The sequence below is a fragment of the Nyctereutes procyonoides genome, unplaced genomic scaffold (genome assembly GCF_905146905.1).
Source record: "Nyctereutes procyonoides isolate TBG_1078 unplaced genomic scaffold, NYPRO_anot_genome, whole genome shotgun sequence".
Lineage (NCBI taxonomy): Eukaryota > Metazoa > Chordata > Mammalia > Carnivora > Canidae > Nyctereutes > Nyctereutes procyonoides.
Genome location: NW_026575120.1, coordinates 15509540 through 15532380, shown reverse-complemented (window position 1 = coordinate 15532380; position 22841 = coordinate 15509540). Strand labels below are relative to the sequence as shown.

Sequence of the window (22841 nt, the reverse complement as noted above, 5' to 3'; positions counted from 1 at the left end):
CACCTATATATATCACTACCTTTTAAAATTTGTCATGACACTTACTTTTGTTTTGATTTATTTTTCAGGTAAGTCTTTGAAATTGTGATATTGTGAAATGGTATACCCATGAAATCTGAGAATCATCATCTTATTTTTTTCTTCTTTTGTTCTTTAAGTTTATGAATAAAACTTTATTCCACCCTGACCCCACTAAATATGTGAGTTAATGTTTATAAAATGTTAGTGTCATATATTCACATATATTCACTTATTTTCATTTTAGCTTTGTTTTTTTGGATTTATTTATTTATTTATGAGAGACATAGAGAAGGGGGCAGAGACACAGGCAGAGGGAGAAGCAGGCTCCTCACAGGGAGCCCGATGTGGGCCGGGATTCTGAGATCATACCTTAAGCCAAAGGCAGACACTCAACTGCTGAGCCACACAGGCAACCCTACATGAATTTTTAATTTGAGTATAGTTCACACAATGTTATACTAGTTTCAGGTGTACAACTTTGTACTTTGACAAGTTTATACATTATGCTAGGTCTGTAAGTGTAGCTACATCAGTCCCCATACATCACTCTAACAATATCATTGACTATATTCCTTATGCAATGTCTTTTATTCTTGTAACTTATTCATTCCATAACTGGAAACCTGTATCTCTCTCTCCCGTTAATCTATCCTGCCCAACCATTCACTCTCTACCCCTCTGGGAACCATCAGTTTGTTCTTTGTATTTATAGATCTGATTTTGCTTTTTGTTTGTTTATACATTTGGCTTTTTTTTTTTAGATTCCACTTAGAAGTGCAATCATATGTCATTTTTCTTTCTCAGTCTGACTCATTTCACTTAGAAAAATGCCCTCTAAGTATATCCATGTTTTCTCAAATGGCAGAACTCAGCCTATTTTACAGCTGCAGAATATCCCATTCTGTGTGTGTGTATATATATCATTTTCCTTATCAATTTGTCCATTGATGACAATAGCTTCCATATCTTGGCCATTGTAAATAATGTGATAAGTGATGTGTATGTCTTTTTGAATTAGTGTTTTTGTTTTCTTTCAGTAAATACCAGTAGTGGAATTACTGGATCATATGAATTTCTATTTTCAATTTTTCAAGGAGCCTCCATACTGTATTTCACAGTGCTGCACCAATTTAAATTCCCACAGTGTACAATTCCCTTTATCTCCACATCCTTACCAATACTTGTTATTTCTTGCTTTTTTTTTATTGTTATCTATTCTTTCCAGTTTAAGGTGACATGTCATTGTGACTTTGATTTGCATTTCCCTGATGATAAGTGATGTTGAGCATCTTTTCATGTGTCCATTGGTCAACTAGATGTCTTCTTTGGAAAAATGTCTATTCAACTTTAAATCAGATTGTTTTTTTATGCTGTTATATAAATTCTATATGTATTTTGGATATTAACCCCTTATCGGGTATATCCTTTGCAAATATCTTGCCCCGTTTCATTTTCCTTTTTTTCTTTATTTTAATTCCAGTATGGTTAACATACAGTGTTATATTAGTTTCAGATTCCATACATCACCCAGTACTCAGCATGCCAAGCGCACTCCTTAATCCTCATCACCTATTTAACTCATCCCCCTACCCACCTCCCCTCTGATAAATATCTCTTTCTTCTATATAGTTAAAAGTCTGTTTCTTGGTTTGTAAGGATGTGGAGAAAGGGGAACCCTTTTGCGCTGTTGGTGGGAATTTAAAATGGTTCTTCAAGAAGTTAAAAATAGAACTAGCCTAGTTGTGTTACTAGGTATTTACTGAAAGAATACAAAAATACTAATTCCAAGGGATTGAGGAACCCAAGGATAGCAGCATTATCTACAGTAGCCAAATTATGGAAGCATCCCAAGAGTCTACTGATTTATGAATAGATAAAGATGTGGCATATATGTATGATGTATTATGCTAAGTGAAATAAGTCAGTAAGAGAAAGAAAAATATGTGATTTCACTGATATGTGGAATTTAAGAAAGAAAACAAATAAGCAAAGAGGGGAAAAAAGAAAGACAAACCAAGAAACAGACCCTTAACTATGGAGAATAAACTGATAGTTACCAGAAGGGAGGTGGGTAGGGGGATGTGTTAAATAGGTGATGGTGTTAAGGACTGCTCTTGTTTTGATGAACACCAGGTGTGTTATAGAATTGTCAAAACATTATATTGTATACCTGAAACTAGTATTACATTATATGTTAACTGGAATTTAAATTTTAAAAAACTCTATTTTATCTGATGCAAGTAGTGCTGTTACACGTTTCTTTCTTGTATTTGCATAATTAGTGTTTCCCCATCTCCTCACTTTCAGTCTACGGTATCTTTAGGTCTGAAATGAGTCTCCTGTAGGCAGCATATAGATGGTTCTTGTTTATTTTATCCACCCTAACATGCTCTGTCTTTGGTTGGGGTTATTTAGTGCAGTTACATTCAAAGTAATTATTGAGCCTTTCTTCTCTTTATCTCATGTTTGTTGGTTTTCTTTAGTGATATACTTGAATACCTTATTCTATTTTTTGCACATCCATTACTGTTTTTGATTTATAATTACTATTTGTTTTATATATAACATCTGCACATAGTAGTCTATATTAAACTGATGGTCACTTATAATTTTGAACTCATTTGGTACTCCTCTCCCTTTCATATTTCAGATATTTGTTATCATATTTTATACCTTTTTATTTTAGGAATACCTTAATTGACTTTTACAGAAACACTTATTTTTTACTGCTTTTGTGGTTTTTATTTTTTGTATAGTCTTTCCTTTCCACTCAAAGGATGCCCTTTACTATTTCTTGTAAAGCTGGTTCAGTGGTTATGAAATCCTTTAGTTTTTGATTGTCTAAGAAACTCTTTATCTCTCCTTCTATTCTGAATTATAGTCTTGCCAGATAGAATATTCTTGAATACTGATTTTTCCCTCAGCATTTTGAATATATCATTCCACTCTCCTCTGGCTTGCAAAATTTCTGCTGAAAAAACTAACTCATAGCTTTATGGGGTGTTTCCTTTTTATGTAACTGTCTTTAATTCTCTTGTAAACTTTAAAATTTTTTATCACTATTCTTTGCTATTTTAATTACTATATGTCTTGGTGTGGACCTCTTTGGGTTGAGTTTGTCAGAAGATCTCTGTGCCTCCTGAATCTGGATCTCTATCTCCCTCCTTAGATTTGGGAAGTTTTCAGTTATTATTTCTTCAAATACATTTTCAGCCTCACTTTCTCTCTCTTCCTCCTCTGGGATCCCTATAAGGTGAATGTGATTATGCAATAATGACAGTAATTATTGCATAATAAAAATACACTCTGTCTCTCCCTTGTTTAGCTTGATTACTTTTCATTACTCTATCCTCTAGGTCACTAATACATTCCTCTGCTTCCTATGGCCTACTATTTAATCTATCCATTGTAATTTAAATTTTATTTATTGAGTCTCTGTTATTTTTTATCTCTTTAGGCTTTATCTGATCTCTTCCACTTTTTTCTGAATTCCAGTGAGTATCTTTATAATCATCAAATTCTCTATCAGGAATATTACTTATTTCTGTTTCACTTAGATCTCCTGCTGTGATTTTGTCTTGTTCTTTCATTTGGGACAAGTTCCTGTTTCATTTTGTCTTCCTCTGTTTCTCTGTGTTAGGAAAATTATATCCTTTGCTCTTTAAAGTAGTGACTTTATAAAGAAGAGGTCCTACAGTGCCCTGCAGTGCAGTATCCTCTGTTCACCAGAACCTGGCATGTCAGAGGAGTCTCCTACGTGTGTCGTTTATGTCCTGCTATTGTGTCTCAGTGTCTTTTTCTTTCAGTTCAGACTTCTGCACTGATTCTCTGCCTGTTGTGGGCTGTGCTTGCTCTCTGTGGTGTTAGTGAGACCCAGGCAGGCTAGCTCTCAGGGACATGACTGCAGGAGGGCTCACAGTGGTGTGATGGTTTTAGCAAAATTTGCACTGAACTGCTAGTCGTAGGCTCAGATCCCCCAAAGTGCAGCAGTGGCCAGGGATATGGCACATGTTAGTGGCAGCAGCCAGGGTACAGTGTGTGTGGATGGCAAAGTGGCCAGGATCATGTGGTGGCTGGCCACAGTGTGAGGCATCTGTGAACACAGAGGCTGGGCATAGAGCAAGGTTGTGGCTGGATAAGGCACTCACAGCATTAGCAAAACTTATGCTGAACCAGTAGTCTTATGTTAGTTTCCCAAAGGAAAGTAGTAGTCAGGGGCACAGTGCATGTTAGCAGAAGCAGACAGGGATGCAGTGTGGTGTCTATCTCAATCAGTCAGAGACCCCCAAATGTGGAGCAATGATTGGGTGAAAGCCAGTGGTATGGGCAGTGAAAGGATGGAACAAAGGAGACATTAGTTTATTGAATACACTACAAGGGAGAGGGGCTGGAGGCAGGACAACAAAGGAGAGAGAGGCTGTCTGCAATGGGAGCCATATTTAAAGTGGGAAAGTGAGGAGGTATGGGATGTGTGGAATTTTTCCTTTATCTAATGAAAAGGAATATTCCCTTTATTTATTTAAAACTGTCTAGTTTTAAGTAGTTTATTGGTTTGTTAGGTCATGTATATCTTGAGGTGAGTGGCCTGATGGGGCTGTCTGTATTCAGCCAGGTGGTCACTGTGGGCCCTCTCTACATTGCATTGCTCAAGACTGTTTGCCTAAAAGCAGCTTCTACAGGCAGCACACTGCAGTTGTGACAACCAGGAAGATGTGATGTCTGTGTGCCTGGTGGCTTGGGAGTGAATTGTGGCAGAAGCTGGGGACTTGTAATGTCTTTACCTTCTGCAGGTGGGCGGGGCAAAACACAGCAGTTAGCAAAATTTGTACTGAGCCATTAATCCTGGGATGCAGAGCCTGGAGGCAGAAGTTGGGCAGGGTGTGCAGCATTAAAACAGTTCCCACTAAGCCCAGCTCTGAGGCTAGAAGGCTTGGAGTGGGCAAGTCTTCAGTGGGTGGCTCAAAGTGCTAGCAGGTTAGGTAGCAGGTATACATGTAGCACCACCTTTTGCACCTTCGGCTCTGTGTTTATGCTGGGGGATTGTGGAGGAAAATGGCAGCTGCCAGCTCCTTTGTTCCCAGAAAAGACCCCAACATGTTCTAAATCCTTATAAACAGGTATCTCTCCTGTTTGCCCCAGGCATTGTGCAAAATGTCCATTCAATATTGCCTCCTGCAGGCTGTTGTCTTTTTAAGTGTGGGGACCCAGCTATCACTTGCCCTCCAGCTTAGTTCAGTGCCTAGTCAGCTGACTTTTAAAGCTCCAGGCTCCAAGTCCCCCTGGTTATACAAGCACAGTTCAGTCCCTCTGGTTTTCAAGGCTGGACATTATAGGGACTCATTTCCCCCATGTGGGCTCCCTAGTACTTTCCACTCTGCACACCTGCAACTCCCTCCTGCAGACAACTCTCAGCCACTGTATCTGCCTTTCTTAACCTCTCAGATTCACCTTCTTCCCTACATGTAGTTGTGGAGTTTGTTCTGACAGTCTTCAGGACGCTCTCTGGCTTATAAACTCAGATATGAGTGATATCTAGTTGTAAACATGGGACAGGGTGAGCTCAGGGTCCTGCTACTCTGCCATGCTCCTGGAATCTCCTTGCTTTTTTATTTTCTTGATGGCTTCCTTCACTATACAAAAGCATTTCATCTTGATGTAAGTCTCAATAGTTTATTTTTAGTTTTGTTTCCCTTGCCTGAAGAGACATAGGTAGAACAATGTTGCTATGATTGAAGCCATAGTAATTATTGCCTCTAAAAATCTCTTCTAGTATTTTCATGGTTTCAGGATCACACTTAGGTCTTTAATCCATTTTGAGTTTATTTTGTGTATAGTTTAAGCGGTCAAGTTTCACTCTTGCATTTTAGCCATCCAGTTTTTCCAACACCATTTGGAAATGGTAAGAGACTGTCTTTTCCCAATTGTATATTCTTGCCTCCTTTGTCAAAGATTAATCGAATATATAAATTCGGATTTATTTCTGGGCTTTTGATCTATTCTATTGATTGATGTGTCTAACTTTATGCCAGGACCATACTATTCGGATTACTACATTTTTGTAATATATCTCTGATTCTGAGATTGTGATACTCTCATCTTTGTTCTTCAAAGATCACTTTGGCTATTCACGGTCTTCTGTGAATCCATATAAATTTTAGTGTTATTTGTGTTAGTTCTGTGAAAAATGCTGTTGGTATTTTGATAGGGATTGTACAGAATCTGTAGATTGCTTTGGGTAATATGAACATTTTAACAATATTAATTCTTCCAAACTATGATCATGGAGTATCTTTCCATTTGTTTGTGTCATCTTCAATTTCTTTCATCAATGATTTTTAGATTACAGAGTACAGATCTTTCACCACATCTAATATCATACTTGGTGTGGAAAAACTGGGAGTTTTTCTTTAAGATCAGAAACAAGATAAAGATTCCACTCTTATCCCTTTTATTCAACATAGTACTAGAAGTCCTAGCCACAACAATCAGACAAGAGAAAGAAATAAGAGCCATCCATATATTGGTAAAGAAGTTGAGCTGTCTCTATTTGCAGATAACATAATACTATACTCAGAAAATCCCAAAAACTCCACCAAAAAACTACTAGAAATAATAAATGAATTCAGTAAAGTTGCAGGATACAAAATTCATGCCCAGACCAATAGTGTTTCTAAATGCTAATAACAAAGTAGCAAAAAGAAAACAAATAGAGGGGATCCCTGGGTGGCGCAGTGGTTTGGCGCCTGCCTTTGGCCCAGGGCGCGATCCTGGAGACCCGGGATCGAATCCCACATCAGGCTCCCTGTGCATGGAGCCTGCTTCTCCCTCTGCCTGTGTCTCTGCCTCTCTCTCTCTCTCTCTGTGACTATCATAAATAAAGAAAAAATATACATATAAAAAGAAAACAAATAAAAAACAACACCATTTATATTTGCAGCAAAAAAAAAAAAAATTACCTAGGAATACACTTAACCAAAAAGGTGAAAGACCTATACTCTGAAAACTATAATACATGGAATTGTTTTGACTGGTATGTTGTAAGAGCAGCTTTGATGAAAGATCTTTCTTCCGAAATAGAAGATAAATTTTTTAGGTGCCTTTATAACACAACAATTTATTCCTGACCTTTTGTAATACCTGGATTATCATGTAATATTTTATATAAAATTAGATACAATGTTTTCACACTAACTGCAAAGTTAGTGTATTATTAAAGTATATCAAACCTTTATTACTATATAACATCTTTTGAATTTACAGGAGTCAGATGATATTCTTTTTCATTTTTATATTTCAATATTAACAAAAGTTTGTTATTCTTCACAATATAAGTATTTTAATGAAAAATTATCTAGAGAAGGGAAGATAGAGGATTGAATATACATTAAATATTAATGTGGGGGGGGCAAAAATCAATGACATGACAGGGAATTCCCAGGATAGTATCAAAGAAAGGGCCTATAGTAGAGAGCAAGTTTTCACAATATTCGATGAATAATGTAAATTTAGACTAAATGCCTGGCTTAGAAATTGACTTGTAAGGACAACTGTGCTGTAGGAATAGAATCTCATCATGGGACTAGAAGCCAGAACTTTATAAAATAGGTAGCTAAGGTCCATCATTGAGAAATTTGAGAGTCAAAAAGACATTTCTTTTTCTCCTACTTGTCCAAACCATTATCAAATTCTCTTCAATATTTAATATCTTACAATTTTTCTCTCTTGGTAAACCTAATATATGTTGAAAAATACTGAAATGTTTATTTCTGGAATAAACCCCAGAAGCATATTCTTTTTCATATACTAATTTCAGTTGATAATTCTAATTTAGATATTTTGTAAGTATATTCCAAAATGTAAATCAGCCATTCAAAGTAACATTAATAGAAGGCATCAACAATTGTCATGATTTAATTCTATTTCTATATGCCTGCAAAGGATACTGGGAATTAAAATTTTTGCAAGTACTCATTTTACAATAACATTCAAAAACATTAAATATTTAGAGTTAACTTTAAGAATTAAAGATACTAAATAAGTGAAACAAAATATGCTCATTGTTTGAAAATCATAACATTATGAATATGTCCACTCTCCTCAAATTCATCAATAGATTTTTAAAAATCTCAGTCAAAATTGGATATACATACATATAGAAAAAAAATACGCTGATGTTTAATTTACATACATTACTTAACATGGATTATAGATATATATATAAAAGCTAAAATAAAAAAAAATTCTAGAAAAACATTTATGAGAAATCTTCACAACCTTGGAAGAGATAGGGCACAAGTAGTATAATGCATAAAAGAAAAAAAATGATAAACAATTTTATCCAATTAAAACTTTAAGCACTGGGTGTTATTCTGTATGTTGGCAAATTGAACACCAATAAAAAATAAATTTATTATTAAAAAACTTTAACTTTTTGAAAGATATCATTAAGAAAATAAATATGTACAAAATGTTTGAATAGACACTTTAAAAATGGGGATATATAGAAGTCCCATAATCATATGAAACAATGTCGAATATAATTAGTCATCAGGGAAATACAAAATAAAGCCACAATGCACACATTCAAATGACTAAAATGTAAAATAATGGCAATAACAAAAGTTGATAAGGATTAAGAACAACTATCACTCTCATACGCAGATTATTTGAACGTAAAATATTACAATATTTGGGAAAGCAGTTTGACATTTTGTTATAGATTTAAGAGTAAATTAACATATGATTGAGCAATCCCACCACTAGATATCCGCAGAGATAAAAACATAAATTCAACAAAAGATCTGAACATGAATATTCCTTAGAAGCATTTTTCATAATAACTGCAAATGAAAACAACCTAAACATTCATTAATAATTTCATGGATAAACATTCCACTATATAAATATAATGAAGACCACCTCGACACATCGTAAGTCTTTTTGTTAAAAACCAAAGATAAGGTCGCAATGCCTTTGTGATACAACAAAGATGGGTTCTATGGATCATCTGGCTAGGTATGGCAGGCAGAAGCAAAATTGGGCACTGATGTCTTCAGTGACAATGGGACAAATGGTTAAAAACAGAACTACTCTATGATCCAGCAGTTGCATATGGGGTATTTACCCAGGGATACAAAAATACAGATTTGATGGGATACATGCACCCTGAGGTTTATAGCAAGCAGCATTATCAACATTAGCCAAATTATGGAAAAAGCCCAAATGTCCATCAATTGATGAATGGATAAAGCAGGTGTGGTATATATATACAATGGATATTATTACTCAGCTATTTAAAAAAAATAAATCTTGCTGCTTGCAATGATGTGGATGGATCTAGAGAGTATTATGTTATGCAAAATAAGTCAGTCACAAAAAGACAAATACCATGTGATTTCCTTGATATGTGGAATTTAAGAAATAAAACTGTGACCCTAGGGAAAAAATAGAGAGGCATCTCTATTATGATTATGTTCTTAACTATAGAGAACTGAGTATTGCTGCAGTGGAGGGGGGCAGTCTAAATGAGTGATAAGCTTTAAAGAGGGCACTTGTGATGAGCGCTGTGTGTTTTACGTAAATGATGAATCACTAAAGTCTACTACTGAAATTAATATTACACTGCCTGTTAACTAACTGGAGTTTAAGTGAAAATTTGGAGAGAAAAAAAAGCGAATTTCACAGTTTTAAAAACACATTAATGTAGACTTGTGAAATTTCAGAATTATTATTACTTTAATTACCTAAGAAAAGAAAAAAGAACACATTTGACCAGATGGACTAATAGATCAACATTCCATCCAAAAGCAGAAAGAATACACATTTTTCTCAAGTTCACATGAAATATTCTCCATTTTAGGTCATGTGTTGACCACAAAGGAAGTCTTAGTAGTTTTAAGAAGACTAAAATCTTTTTTTTTTAAAGAAAGTTGTTTTTTTTTTTTTTTTTTTTTTTTTTTTTTTTTTTTTTTTTTTTTTTTATGATAGTCACACAGAGAGAGAGAGAGAGGCAGAGACACAGGCAGAGGGAGAAGCAGGCTCCATGCATCAGGAGCCCAATGTGGGATTCGATCCCGGGTCTCCAGGATCGCGCCCTGGGCCAAAGGCAGGTGCCAAACCGCTGCGCAACCCAGGGATCCCAGAAGACTAAAATCTTATCAAACATCTTATCTGACAAAGATATGAAAGAAGAAATCAATTGCAAGAAGAAAATTGGAAAAATTACAATTATGTGGTGGTAAAACAATATGGTAGTGAATAACCAATAGGTCAATGAATAAATTTTTTAAAAATCAAAGGATATTTTGAGACAAATAAAAATTTAAATGCAACCCAGAAAAATGTGATGCAGCAAAAGCAGTTCCAAGTGTGAAGTACATAGCAACATAGGCTTATCTCAAGAAATAAAAAATATCTCAAACAATCTAACTTTATACCAAAGTAGGTAGGAAAAGAAGAACAAAGTTAGTAGAAGGAAGAAAATAACAAAAATGAAATGGAAGTAAATTAAAGGGAGACTGAAAGCCTAATAGAAAAGATCAATGAAACTAAAAGCCAATTCTTTCAAAAGATTAAAAATATGATAACTTTTAGCTAGACTCACGAGAAAATGAGAGAGAGGTTACATAAATAAAATCAGAAATGGAAAGGGAGAGGTTACAATGGATACCAAAAAATACAAAAGTTCATAAGAGGTTATTATGAATAACTTAGTAGAAATATATAAATTCTTAGAGACACATATACCAAAACTGAATCATAAATAGAAAATATGAATAAACTGACTACTAGTAAGGAGATAGGGTCAGTAATCCAAAACCTCCCAAGAATCATAAAGCCAAGATCAAAAGGGCTTCACTGGTGAATTCTCAAACACTGACAAAAGGTTTAACACTTACTCTTCTAAGCTCTTCCTGAAAACTGAAGAGCAGAGATCATTTTCAAACTTACTTGATGAGGCCTGAGTGCAAATTATTCAGGTGCTTGTTAAGTATCTATCCATTGCACATTTTATTCATCTTCCATGCATATATTTCATGTGTATTTTATGAAATGATGAGTATGAGATATTTATTGTTAAAGTGGGCAGAAAACTACCTTTCAAAAGAACTAAAATATACTAAAGTATATTTAGTATAAAATATACTAAAGTATATTTGAAATAACTTATTATTTTCGAGAGAACTAAAATATAGTGAAGAATACTAAAATATACTAAAGTATATTCTCTTAGTATATACTAGTATATTAGTATGCACTATTATGCTTTCTTAGTATATTTTAAGAAAGAGAATATAATTTAAATGAAATTCCTTCAGAAGGGAACTGTGACATGCAAAGAAATACTAATAACCAAAAAGAACAATAGATAAAAAAAAGGAGTACTTTCTGAATAAACTCTTCAGGGCATTTTCTAATGTAAAGTACAGAGGTGACAGAAATGCAATGTTTACAAAAATGTTATGTAAGTTAAGCCCTGTTATTTTGGAGGTGGCCTAGATATGGTTAAAATTTACATATGTATAGTAAAAAAAGCAAGAATAATCACTAGAGGAAAATTAAAAGTACACATCCACTAAGCTATAGAAATAAATGGTGGAAGAAAAACAAAGCACACAGATTTAAAAAAATGAACAGAAATTCAATTAAAAAACATGAAAAATTTTGAGGCAAATAAGATTATAAAAAATATGCAGTCTAGAGGAGTGTAAAAAGTCATAACAGCTAAGTGTAATGAATTACCTAGAGAAGATTGTTACAGAAAGATGCTATTGAGTAAAAAAAAAAATCCAAATATATTATGGACTTTAGTTAATGAAAAATATGCAAAAATATTAATCACAATGATGTTTAAGAGGATAATCTGATTAATCAAAGACAGATTGGATAGTAACTCAAAACCCAGTGTAGATCTTGAACTTAATAGTACAGGAAAATGAAATGAGAAGAGAGAAATAACAGGGAAATATCAATTAAGGGTAGCTACTGTGTGCATAGATACATAGATAATGTCAGACCAAATAGACTTTAAAACAGAAAGCAACATTAAAGAGATTCAGCATTTGAAAATAAAAGTTAAATTTTTAGGATGATATAACAGTCATAATAGGGGCACCTGCGTGGTTCAGTTAGTTAGGTGTCTGCCTTCTGCTCAGGTCATGATCCCAGGGGCCTGGAATCCAGCTCCTGCTAGGCAGGGAGCCTGCTTCTCTTTCTCCCTGCCCCTGCTCATGCTCTCTCTCACTATCTCTCTCTCTCTCAGATAAGTAAATAAAATCTTAAAAAAAAATCGTCATAATATATCTCTTCACCATATAAAACAGCTTCAAAAAACAGAAAGCATAAATTGAATAATGTATAGTGAGAATTAGGCAAATCTAACTGTATGGTTAAAGGTATCAATATTATCTCTCAAGTACCAAGTTCAGGCAAATAAAATTCATAAAGATACAGAAAATATGAGGCATTCACCTAAAAATTATCATGTAATCAAGTTGTATAGAATTTTGATTCTAACAATTCAAGAGTCTACATTTTCTCAAGTGAACATAGAACATTCCAAAAACTCACCATGCATTAGTATATGAAAACAGGCACAACAAAATACAGTGATTAGCTATCTTATCACACGCAACTAAAAAAGGGCAATAGCAAAAAGCTAAATATAAAATAATGAGCCAAGGATTATTATTAATCCAATTCTGTGAGATCAAGTTAAAATAAATGAACTTCCTCCAGATGCAAGAATGGAAATTAGGAGATGAAGAGGTACACAACATACACGTAGTAACTTATTGAGCCACTGCAGTCACTTTGATGAATTCAGGAGATCCTTGAAGTGACATAATATTGACATTACCAATGTTTATCATACAGAAATATATGGGTATTACTACTAATGGTTGCACCATGAAGAAAATCTACCTCTTTAATCCACACTACATTTACCCCTTACTTAAACTCTTCAAATGCTTTAAATTCAGAGTGAGTCAGTTATTACATACCCCATATCTCCATATCTTGGATGTTTAATAAAATGGTGCTGCATTTCAAAAAAAGTCCTCCTGTATCACATCTATATTTATAAGACTACATGTGAAACACAAAAATGAATCTTTGGAAGAGTTATAAATGTTTGTTACTAACCCCTTCAAGGCCACAATCACACTGTTCTGGTGGTTCCAGAATTCCATTGCCACAAGCTGCTGCACTTCTTCCTTGGTAAACCACTTCTGAAACTTTTTGATTCTGAAGACACTGAATTTCAGGCTGTGAAACCATATGTTTAAAATCATCCATGCTGCAACTGCTAAAATACTTTACACCATGGGAACGTCTAAAAATAAATTATATTCCTCAGATACATGGAATACAGTCAGTATCAAAGTAACACTATGAATTACTGAAAAGTACCAAAAATTCTGTAGTGCTGCATTTACAGAGGAGCCAAGAAGGAAGAGAGAGGATTTTTATCTTTTATATAAGTTCTAAGTAAAAGCAATATGTTTATTTCTATTATAATTCAATATAATAGACATCTAGGAAGTAGAGGAATTTATGACATGAGTTAAAATATATTAAAACATAAATAATGTTTGCCACAAAAACTCTCTTTAAATATGTCCTATTATTATTTCCATTATGATTATCAACATCACAATTTTAATAATTATTATAAGCACTAGTTATAAGAAAATGACACATGCTAGAAAATTTATGTGGAAAACTGAAGAAGTAATGATGGTTGATAGTGTTACAGAAAAATCAGAATCATTTGTACTTTGATAACAAAATTAATCAATTAAAATATCTCAACACTGATTACGTAAAATGTATAAGCCCTAGATTCATTTTATTTCGTTATCTTTGGAAATATTTCTGTGCTTCTATATGTACTGTTTAATGATTTTTATTTAATTTTGTAACAATCTAAAACTTAGAGAAATTACACAAAAATAGACCAAAAAAATTTTCCCCAAACAATGAAGAAACACAATCCTAATAACTCTAAATATTATGCTGTATAATTCCTACAGACATTAATTCTTTAAAAAACCCTTCAAAATCAGGAAATAATTACACATTATCTAATCCTCAGATGTCATCCAAATTTCCCATCATTACAATATTGGTACTTTATAGCAAAAAGATCCAGTTGAGAGTCAATATTGCACTTTTTTCAATTTTTTCTCCAAGTTTTTATTTAAATTCCAGTTAGTTAACATGCACTGTAATATTGCTTTCTGGTGTAGAATTTAGTGATTGATTCATCACTTACATGAAACCCTCAGCGCTCATCACAAGTGTTCTCCTTAAATCTTTCACTCATTTAACCCATCCCCCCCACCCAAACTCCCCTCCAGCAAACCTCAGTTTATTTTCTATAGTTAAGAGTCTCTTTTATGGTTTGCCTCCCCTAAGTTGATTGTTTGATTTCTTAAATTCCACATGTGAGGGAAATCATATGGTATTTGTCTTTCTCTGACTTATTTTGTGTACCATATGCTCTCTAAATCCATCCACATCATTGCAAGTGGCAAGATTTCATTCTTTTTTATGAATGAGAAATATTCCATTGTGTGTGTGTGTATATATATATATATATATATATATATATATATACACCACATGTGTATATATGTACACATACTACATCTTCTTTATCCATTCATCAGTCAATGGAAACTTAGGCTCTAAATTCTGGCTACTGATGATTATGCTGCTATAAACCTCGAAGTACACATATTCCACAAAATCAGTATTTTTTTTTATCCTTTGGGTAAATACCCTGTATGCAACTGCTGGATTGTAGAGTAGTTCTGTTTTTAACTTTTGAGGAACTTCCATATTGTTTTCCAGAGTGGCTGTAGCAGTTTGCATTCCCACCAACAGTGTAAGACTGTCCCTCTTTCTCTGCGTCCTTGCCAAGCACCTGTGCTGTTTTTTCCTGTGTTAAGTTTGACCATTCTGATATATGTGAGGCAGTATACCTCATTCTGGTTTTGACTTTTATTTCTCTGATGATCAGTGATGTTCTTTTCATGTGTCCATTAACTATCTGGATGTCTTTGAAAAATGTGTATCTACGTCTTCTGCTCATTTCTTAACTGGATTACTTGGTTTTGATTATTGAATTGAAGCTCTTTCTTTTTTTAAAAAAAGATTTATTTATTTATTTATTTATTTATTTATTTATTTATTTATTTAGAGAGAGCGAAAGAGAGGCAGAGACACAGGCAGAAAGAGTGAAAGAGAGACAGAGAGAGAAACAGGCTCCATACTGGGAGCCCGACGTGGGACTTGATCCCGGGTCTCCAGGATCACACTCTGGGCTGCAGGCGGCGCTAAACCGCTGCCACCGGGGTTGCCTTGAATTGAAGCTCTTTAAGGATTTTGGATACTAACCCTTTATAAGATATGACATTAGCAAACCTCTCCCATTCTGAAGGTTGCCTTTTAGTTTTTTGTTTCCTTCAATTTGCAGAGGCTTTTTATCTTGATGAAGTCTCAATAATTCATTTTTGCTTTTGTTTCTGTTGCTTTTTCAGACATATCTAGTAGAAGTTGCTACCTGTGCTCTCCTATAGGATTTTGATGATTTCAGGCCTCACATTTCAATCTTTCATCTATTTTTAATTTATTTTTGTGTATGGTGTCCAAAGTGGTCCAGTTTCATTCTTCTCCATGTTGCTGTCAGTTTTCCCACACTATTTGTTGAAGAGGCTTTTCTTTTTCTCCCTTGGATATTCTTTCCTGCTTTATCAAACATTAGTTGGCCATATAGTTGCAGGTTATTTCTGGGTTTTCTGTTCTGTTCCATTGATCTGCTTTTGTGCCAGTACCATACTGTTTTGATTACTACAGCTTTAAAATACAGTTTGAAGTCCAGGATTGTGATTCCTCCAGCTATGTTTTTCTTTTTTAAGATTGCTTTGGCTATTTGGGTCTTTGGTGGTTCCATACATATTTCAGGATTGTGCTATTTCTGTGAAAAATTATGTTGGTGTTTTCATATGGATTATATTAAATGGGTGGATTGTTTTGGGAAATGTAAATATTTTAACAATATTTGTTATTCCAGTCCATGAGCATGGACTATTCTTAAATTTCTTTGTGTCATCTTCAATTTCTTTCATCAGTGTTTTATAGTTTTCAGAGTACAAATCTCTTTCCTCTTTGGTCAGGTTTATTTCTAGGCATCTTATGGTTTCTGGTGCAATATTAAATAGGATGGATTCCTTGACTTTTTCTGCTGCTTCATTATTGGTGTATGGAAATGCAACAGATTTCTGAATACTGATTTTGTATCCTGTCATTTTAATTTGTTTATCTGTTCTGGCAATTTTTTTTTTGGTGGACTCTTGGGTTTTCTATATAGAGTATCATGCTGTTTGCAAATAGTGAAAGACTTCTTCCTTGATGATTTGGATGTCTTTTATTTCTTTTGGTTCTCTGATTGCTGAGGCTAGGACTTCCAGTACCATGTTAAATAATAGCATTGAGAGTGGACATCCTCACCTTGTTCCTGACCATAGAAGAAAAGCTCTCAGTTCTCTCCCATTGAGAAAGTTATTAGTGGTGGGTTTTTCATGTAGGGCCTTTATGGTGTTGAGGTATGTCCCCTCTATCCCTATTTTGTTGAGGGTTTTTTTTTTTTTATCAAGAGTGGATTTGTACTTTGTCAAGTGCTTTTTCTGCATCTATTGAGAGGATCATATGGTTCTTCTCCTTTCTTTTATTAGTGTGGTGCATCACACTGATTGATTTGTGGGTCTTGAACCACTTCTGCAACCTAGGAATAAATCCCACTTGGTCATGGTGAATAATTCTTTTAATGTACTGTTGAATCTGATTAGCTATTATCTTGTTGAGAATTTTTGCAGCCATGTTCATGAAGGATATTGGTCTGTAGTTCTCTTTTTTCATGGAGTCTTTGTCTGGTTTGGGAATCAGGATAATGCTGGCTTCATATAATGAATGTGAATGTTTTCCTTTCATTTATATTTTTTTTGGAATAGTTTGAGAATAGGCCTTAACCCTTCCTTAAATGTTTGGTAGAATTCACCTTTGAAGCCATCTGGCCCTAGACTTCTTTGTTTTTGGGAGATTTTTTATTACTGATTTAATTTCTTTGCTTATTTTTCAGTCACTCAGGTTTTCTATTTCTTTATGTTTCAGTTTTGGTAGTTTATATGTTTCTAGGAATCGATCCATATCTTTCAGATTGTCTAATTTGTTGGCATATACTTTTTCATGATATTTTCTTATAATTGTGTATCTGTTATTTCTTCTCTCTCATTTGTGATTTTTTAACTCTTTTCTTCTTGATAGGTCTCTCTAGTGGTATATCAATTTTATTAATTTTTTTCAGGGAACTAACCTCCTCATTTCATTAGTTTGTTTTACTATTTTTTTAGTTTCTTTTTAAAGATTTATTTATTCATGAGAGACACAGAGAGAAAAGCAGAGACACAGGCAGAAGGAGAAGCAGGCTCCCTCTGGGAAGCCTGATGCAGGACTTGATCCTGGGATGCCGGGATCACAACCTGAGTCAAAGGCAGACGCTCAACCACTGAGCCACCCAGGTGCCCCCTTTTTTTAGTTTCTGTATCATTTTTTTTCTGCTCTAATATTTTCCCTTCTTCTGCTGGCTTTCTCATTTGTTGTTCTTTTTCTAGTTCCTGTATGTGCGGACTAAGTTGCTTACTTGAGATTTTTCTTGCTTCTTCAGGTAGGCCTGTCTTGCTATACTTCCCCCTCTTATGACCAATTTTGCTGCATCCCAAAGGTTTTGGACCATCATATTTTCATTTTCATTTGTTTCTATGAATTTTCTTATTTCTTCTTTAATTTCCTGGTTAATCCATTCATTCTTTAGTAGCATGTTTAACCTCCATGTGTTTGTTGTCTTACCAAATTTTTTCTTGTGGTTGGCTTTAAGTTTCATAGAGTTGTGGTCAGAAAATATGCATGGTATGATCTCAGTCTTTTTGTACCTGTTGAGGGGTGATTTGTGACCCATGATTTGTGACCCAATATGTGATCTATTCTGGAGACTGTCCCATGTGCACTCAAAAAGGACGTGTATTCAGCTGCTTTAGGATAAAATGTTTTGAGTATATCTGTGAAGTCCATCTGGTTCAATGTATCATTCAAAGACATTGCTTTATTGTTGATTTTCTGTTTAGATGATCTAAAATCCCCTAATATCACTGTATTATTATTAATGAGTTGCTTTATGTTTGTTATTGTTTAAATTATTTGAGTGCTCCCATGTTAGGGGCATATATATTTACCTTTGTTACATCTTCTTGTTCTGTAGTTTATAATACATTGCCTGCCCTTATTCATCTCTTGTGACCGATTCCATTTAAGATCTATTTTTGTCTGATAGAAGTATGCTACTCTGGCTTTCTTTTGATGTCCATTGGCATGATAAATGGTTTGCCATTCCCTCAAAATCTGCAGATGTCTTTAGGTCTAAAATTAGTCTCTTGTAATCTTGTAGGTAGCATATAGATGGGTCTTGTTTTGTTTTGTTTTGTTTTGTTTTTATCCATTCTAACACTCTATATATCTTGTGGTTGCAGTTTTAGTCCATTTACATTCAAAGTATTATTGATTGATAGATATGTATTTAGTGCCATTTTATTACTGTTTTGTCATTGTTTCTGGAGTTTTTCTCTGTTCCTTTCTAGTTTTTGTCACTTTTGGTCTTTCCTTCCACCCAAAGAGTCCTCTTTAATATTTCTTACAGGGCTACTTTAGTGGTCAAGAACTCCTTAGATTTGTTTGTCTGGGAAATTCTTTCTCTCTCCTTCTATTCTGAATGATAGCCTTACTGAATAAAGTATTCTTGGTTGCAGATTTTTCCCACCCAGAATGTTGAATATATCATGCCAATTTCTTCTACCTTGTCATATTCCTGTGGAGAGATCTGCAACAACCAGCAGGGTCTTCCCCTTGTAAGTTAGAGACTTCTTTTGTCTTGCTGCTTTAGGATTTTTTTTTAAGATTTTATTATTATTATTATTCATGAGAGACAAGAAAAAGGCAAAAACATAGGCAGAGGGAGAGGCAGGCCCCCTGCAGGGAGCCCGATGCAAGCCTCTATCCCAGGACCTTGGGATCCCACCCTGAGTCAATGGCCGCAACTCAACCACTGAGCCACCCAGGTGCCCCAGGATTTTTTTTTTATCATTGTGTTTTGCAAAATAACTATAGTATGTTTTAGTTTTGGTGTGTTTTTGTTGATTTTAATGGGACTTCTCTGTGCCTCCTGGATTTGGATTCCAGATTAGGGAAGTTTCCCTCCCCACATTAGGGAAATTTCCAGCTATTTCCTCAAATAAACCTTCTGCCCCCTTTTCTGTCTCCTCTTTTCTGGGACTTCTATGATATGAATGTTATTACATTTGGTGGAGTCACTGATTTCCCTAAGTCAAATCTCATGATCCATAATTCTTTCTCTTTTGTTCAGTTTCATTCTTTTCCATTATTCTATCTTCCATATCACTTATTTTTATTCCTTTTCTTCTTTTATCCTTGTGGTCATTATGTACACTCTGGTTTGAATCTTGGTTATTGCATTTTTCATTTGATAGTTTTTAATGCCTTTATCTCTGTGGTAAGAGCCTCCCTGAAGTCTTCCATTCTTTTGTCAAGCCCAGTGAGTATCCTTATAATTGTTTCTTTAAATTCTCCATCAGGCATATTCCTTGAATGTTTCACTTAGATCTCTGGCCATGACCTTTTCTTGTTTTTTCTTTGGGATGGATTCCTCTGTCTTGACATTTTGCCTACGTCTCTTTTCTTCTTCTGTTTATTAGAGAAGTCCGTTATGTTTCCTGCTCCTGAGTAATGGCCTTATGAACAAGAGGTCATATATCGTCTAGGGCCTGGTGTGTCAGGTAACATCTCTGGTGTGTGCTACATGTACTCTGCTGCTGTGTTTTGGCTTTTCTATCTTTCCAGCAAGTCGTCTGTAGAGCCTGTCCCTGCTGGCAGTGGATAGTGTTTGGACCTTGGCTAGCATGTGGTGAGTTTTAACTAAGTGTGCTCTGGTTTGCTTGTTAAATGAGATCAGATGCTACTTCCACTAGGACCAAAGCCTGCAGAACTCTGTTCAAAAGATGTGGTGCATGCAGGGATTTCTGTTGGTTTTCTGGGGAAGAGGCCCACTGGGCTGGGACTTAAGCACACTTGCCTGAGAAAAGCAGTACCAGTAGAGCACAGGGGTATGGACTTGGTGTAAGCAGGTTAGGCAACCAGTATCAGTGCTGGTTTATGCTGTGGGGCAGGGGAAGGAAATGGGGCCAGCCAGGTCCTTTGTCCCCATAGAGGGGTCTTCATGCTTGCTGCTCTCAGGGAAGCACTCCCAGAAGAGCAAATAATCTCCCCTCATGAGTTCCAGGTGTTTTTCAGATTGTTTCACACTGTTTCTGTTGCTTCCCTGCCTGGAGCAGTGCAGTGCACTTTGAATTCTGTCCCAGTGAAGCCTGCTGACTCTGAAAACTCCAAACTTTAGGGATGTGCTATGGCAGGGGCTTTGTGCTGGTCTTTTGGACAAGGTTCTGACAGTGTTGGAACAGATGCAGGTTTGACTGAGAAGGACAGGGATCTGAGATTTGGAGCAAGCAGGCTAAGGAGACAGTGTCCATCTAGGTTAGCTGCTCTCAGCAGGTGTCTACTGTGCCTACTGGGTAGGGGGAGGAAATGGTGCCCGCCAGTTCTTTTGTCACCAAATTTTCATCCTGTGACCACTACCTCTCACAGATATGCTCCAAGAAGAGTGAGCAGTCTCTCTCCCATACACCTTTAGTTGATCCTCAGATCACTCGCTGTCTACCCCCAGGGTGCTTGCCTGCCTTTTCCCTAGGAGTGGCAGCACCCTCAGGGCTCTATCACAGCTATGATGGCCATCCTCTAAAATTCCAGACTTTGAGCCCTGCTGGTTGCAAAACCTCTTGAAAATCTGCCCCTCTGTTTTTTTTCAGCCAATGGATTTGGGTTTGTTTCCCTGTATATCCCCACTACACATTATCTGCTACCAAGGCTCTCTCCCCCTCTGCAGTACCTGGAATCCATTTCTGCCCCAATCCATGTCTCCATGCCTCCTACCATCCTTGATATGGCCTCTCTCTTCCTATAGTTGTGCAGTTTATTCTGTCAGTCATCAGATTGATTTCTTGGATGTCAGAATAATTTGTTATCTAGTTGTGTTCTAGGTACCAGACAAGCCAAGGGCCTCCTTACAATGATGCCATTTTAGCTTCTCCTCAACCCTTGCATTTAATTCTCATGTCTCCTTAGTTTACTTACATTGTTTTTTGTTGAATTATATGATTATGAGAAGTTCTGTGATTACAAACTTATTATTCGGTAGAATGTCCCTCAATTAGGACTATAAAATATTTCCTCATAATTAAACTGAGGCTATGCATCTTGGCAACATCATCACAGGAGTGTTGCTGAGTCTGTTTCACTGCATTCTAACAAATGGCATAGGATTTCAATTTGTTACAGTACTAATGAAAGTCGTTTTGATTAGCTAAGGTGTATCTGCTAGTTTTCACTCTAAAATTACTTTTTTCTTATTAGTTAGTAATTATCTGAAGAGAAATACTTTGGTTTTGTGTTAATATCCCATTCCTAATTATGCTTTCAATTTTAATTTATTCATATATTTATATGAATATGGAATCATGTTTTCTGGTCATGTTAATAAATAGGCTATAATCCATTACTATCATTATTACTTATAAAATTCAGATTCCCACAGATTTCACTATTGGGAGTTGGCTTTTGTGTCTCTTTGATGAATCTCCATAATTCTTTGAACACCTCCTAATTTTCTCATGCAATATGTTCCAAGCTTCTTTTTCTTTTCTTTTATTTTTCTTTTATTTTCAATCATTCCTTTAAAGTGCCCCAGTTATTTTAGTAAGGAATAGTATTTTTAAAACATGATTTGGGTGATACATGTATTATTGTTACTAGATTTTTTTCAAGAGAAGAGATCAAGGCCATGCTCACATCTTAAGAAATCACAGCCCCTTTGCTCTTACTTACAATTTGCCATATCCCCACCAATTCTGGCTCCTGCAATGGCATGAGCTTACTGATACTTCAGTCTCAGGAGAGACAACTTGTTAGGGTATGGCTAGCCAATGATTTGAGTACCCAGGTCAGTAAGACTTTTAGAGCTCCTATTGTCCTCCTATTTTATTTCTTGGTACACAGCTACTTACTCATGCTTCTTAGTTCTTGTTAGTGGATTGGTCCCACCTGCTAGTATTTATAGTGCATTTCAGTTTGGGAAACTTGTGGAATATGCTTTTGCTTTATGTTTGTTTTTCTAGTTTCACTGTGTTTTATGAGAGAATAGGGGGAGGCTAAAATACCATGCTGACACTTTTACCACTTGATTTCCATCCTTTCCCTTATTCTTGAAACACATCCTTCCCTAGGTAAAATTCCATCCTATCTTGGTTCTTGTTTCTTTTTAAAAGACTTTTTAAATTTACTTCTTCATGACAGACACACAGAGAGGGAGAGAGAGAGGCAGAGACACAGGCAGAGGGAGAAGCAGGCTCCATGCAGGGAGCCCGACGTGGGACTTGATCCCGGGTCTCCAGGATCCGGCCCTGGGCTGAAGGCGGCGCTAAACCGCTGAGCCACCTGGGCTGCCCTTGGTTCTTGTCTCTAATATTTTCTTTCTGTCTGTTCCTGGTCACTGCAATTCACTTGTTTTTCCTCAATTATTCAGCCTGTAAATATGAGAAGTATACAAAGCTAATCTTAAGGTACCCTTATCACTC

General features: G+C 35.5%; 1 protein-coding gene across 1 annotated transcript in view; it reads right to left on the bottom strand.

The window, feature by feature from the left end:
* The window catches only part of LOC129516127 (A disintegrin and metallopeptidase domain 3-like), an 88485-nt gene that overhangs the window by 27685 nt on the left and 37959 nt on the right, over positions 1-22841 (bottom strand). The window contains exon 12 of the mRNA XM_055335464.1: positions 13168-13357. Coding sequence (XP_055191439.1) covers positions 13168-13357 — 190 coding nt within the window. The remainder of the gene's footprint in view (positions 1-13167; positions 13358-22841) is intronic.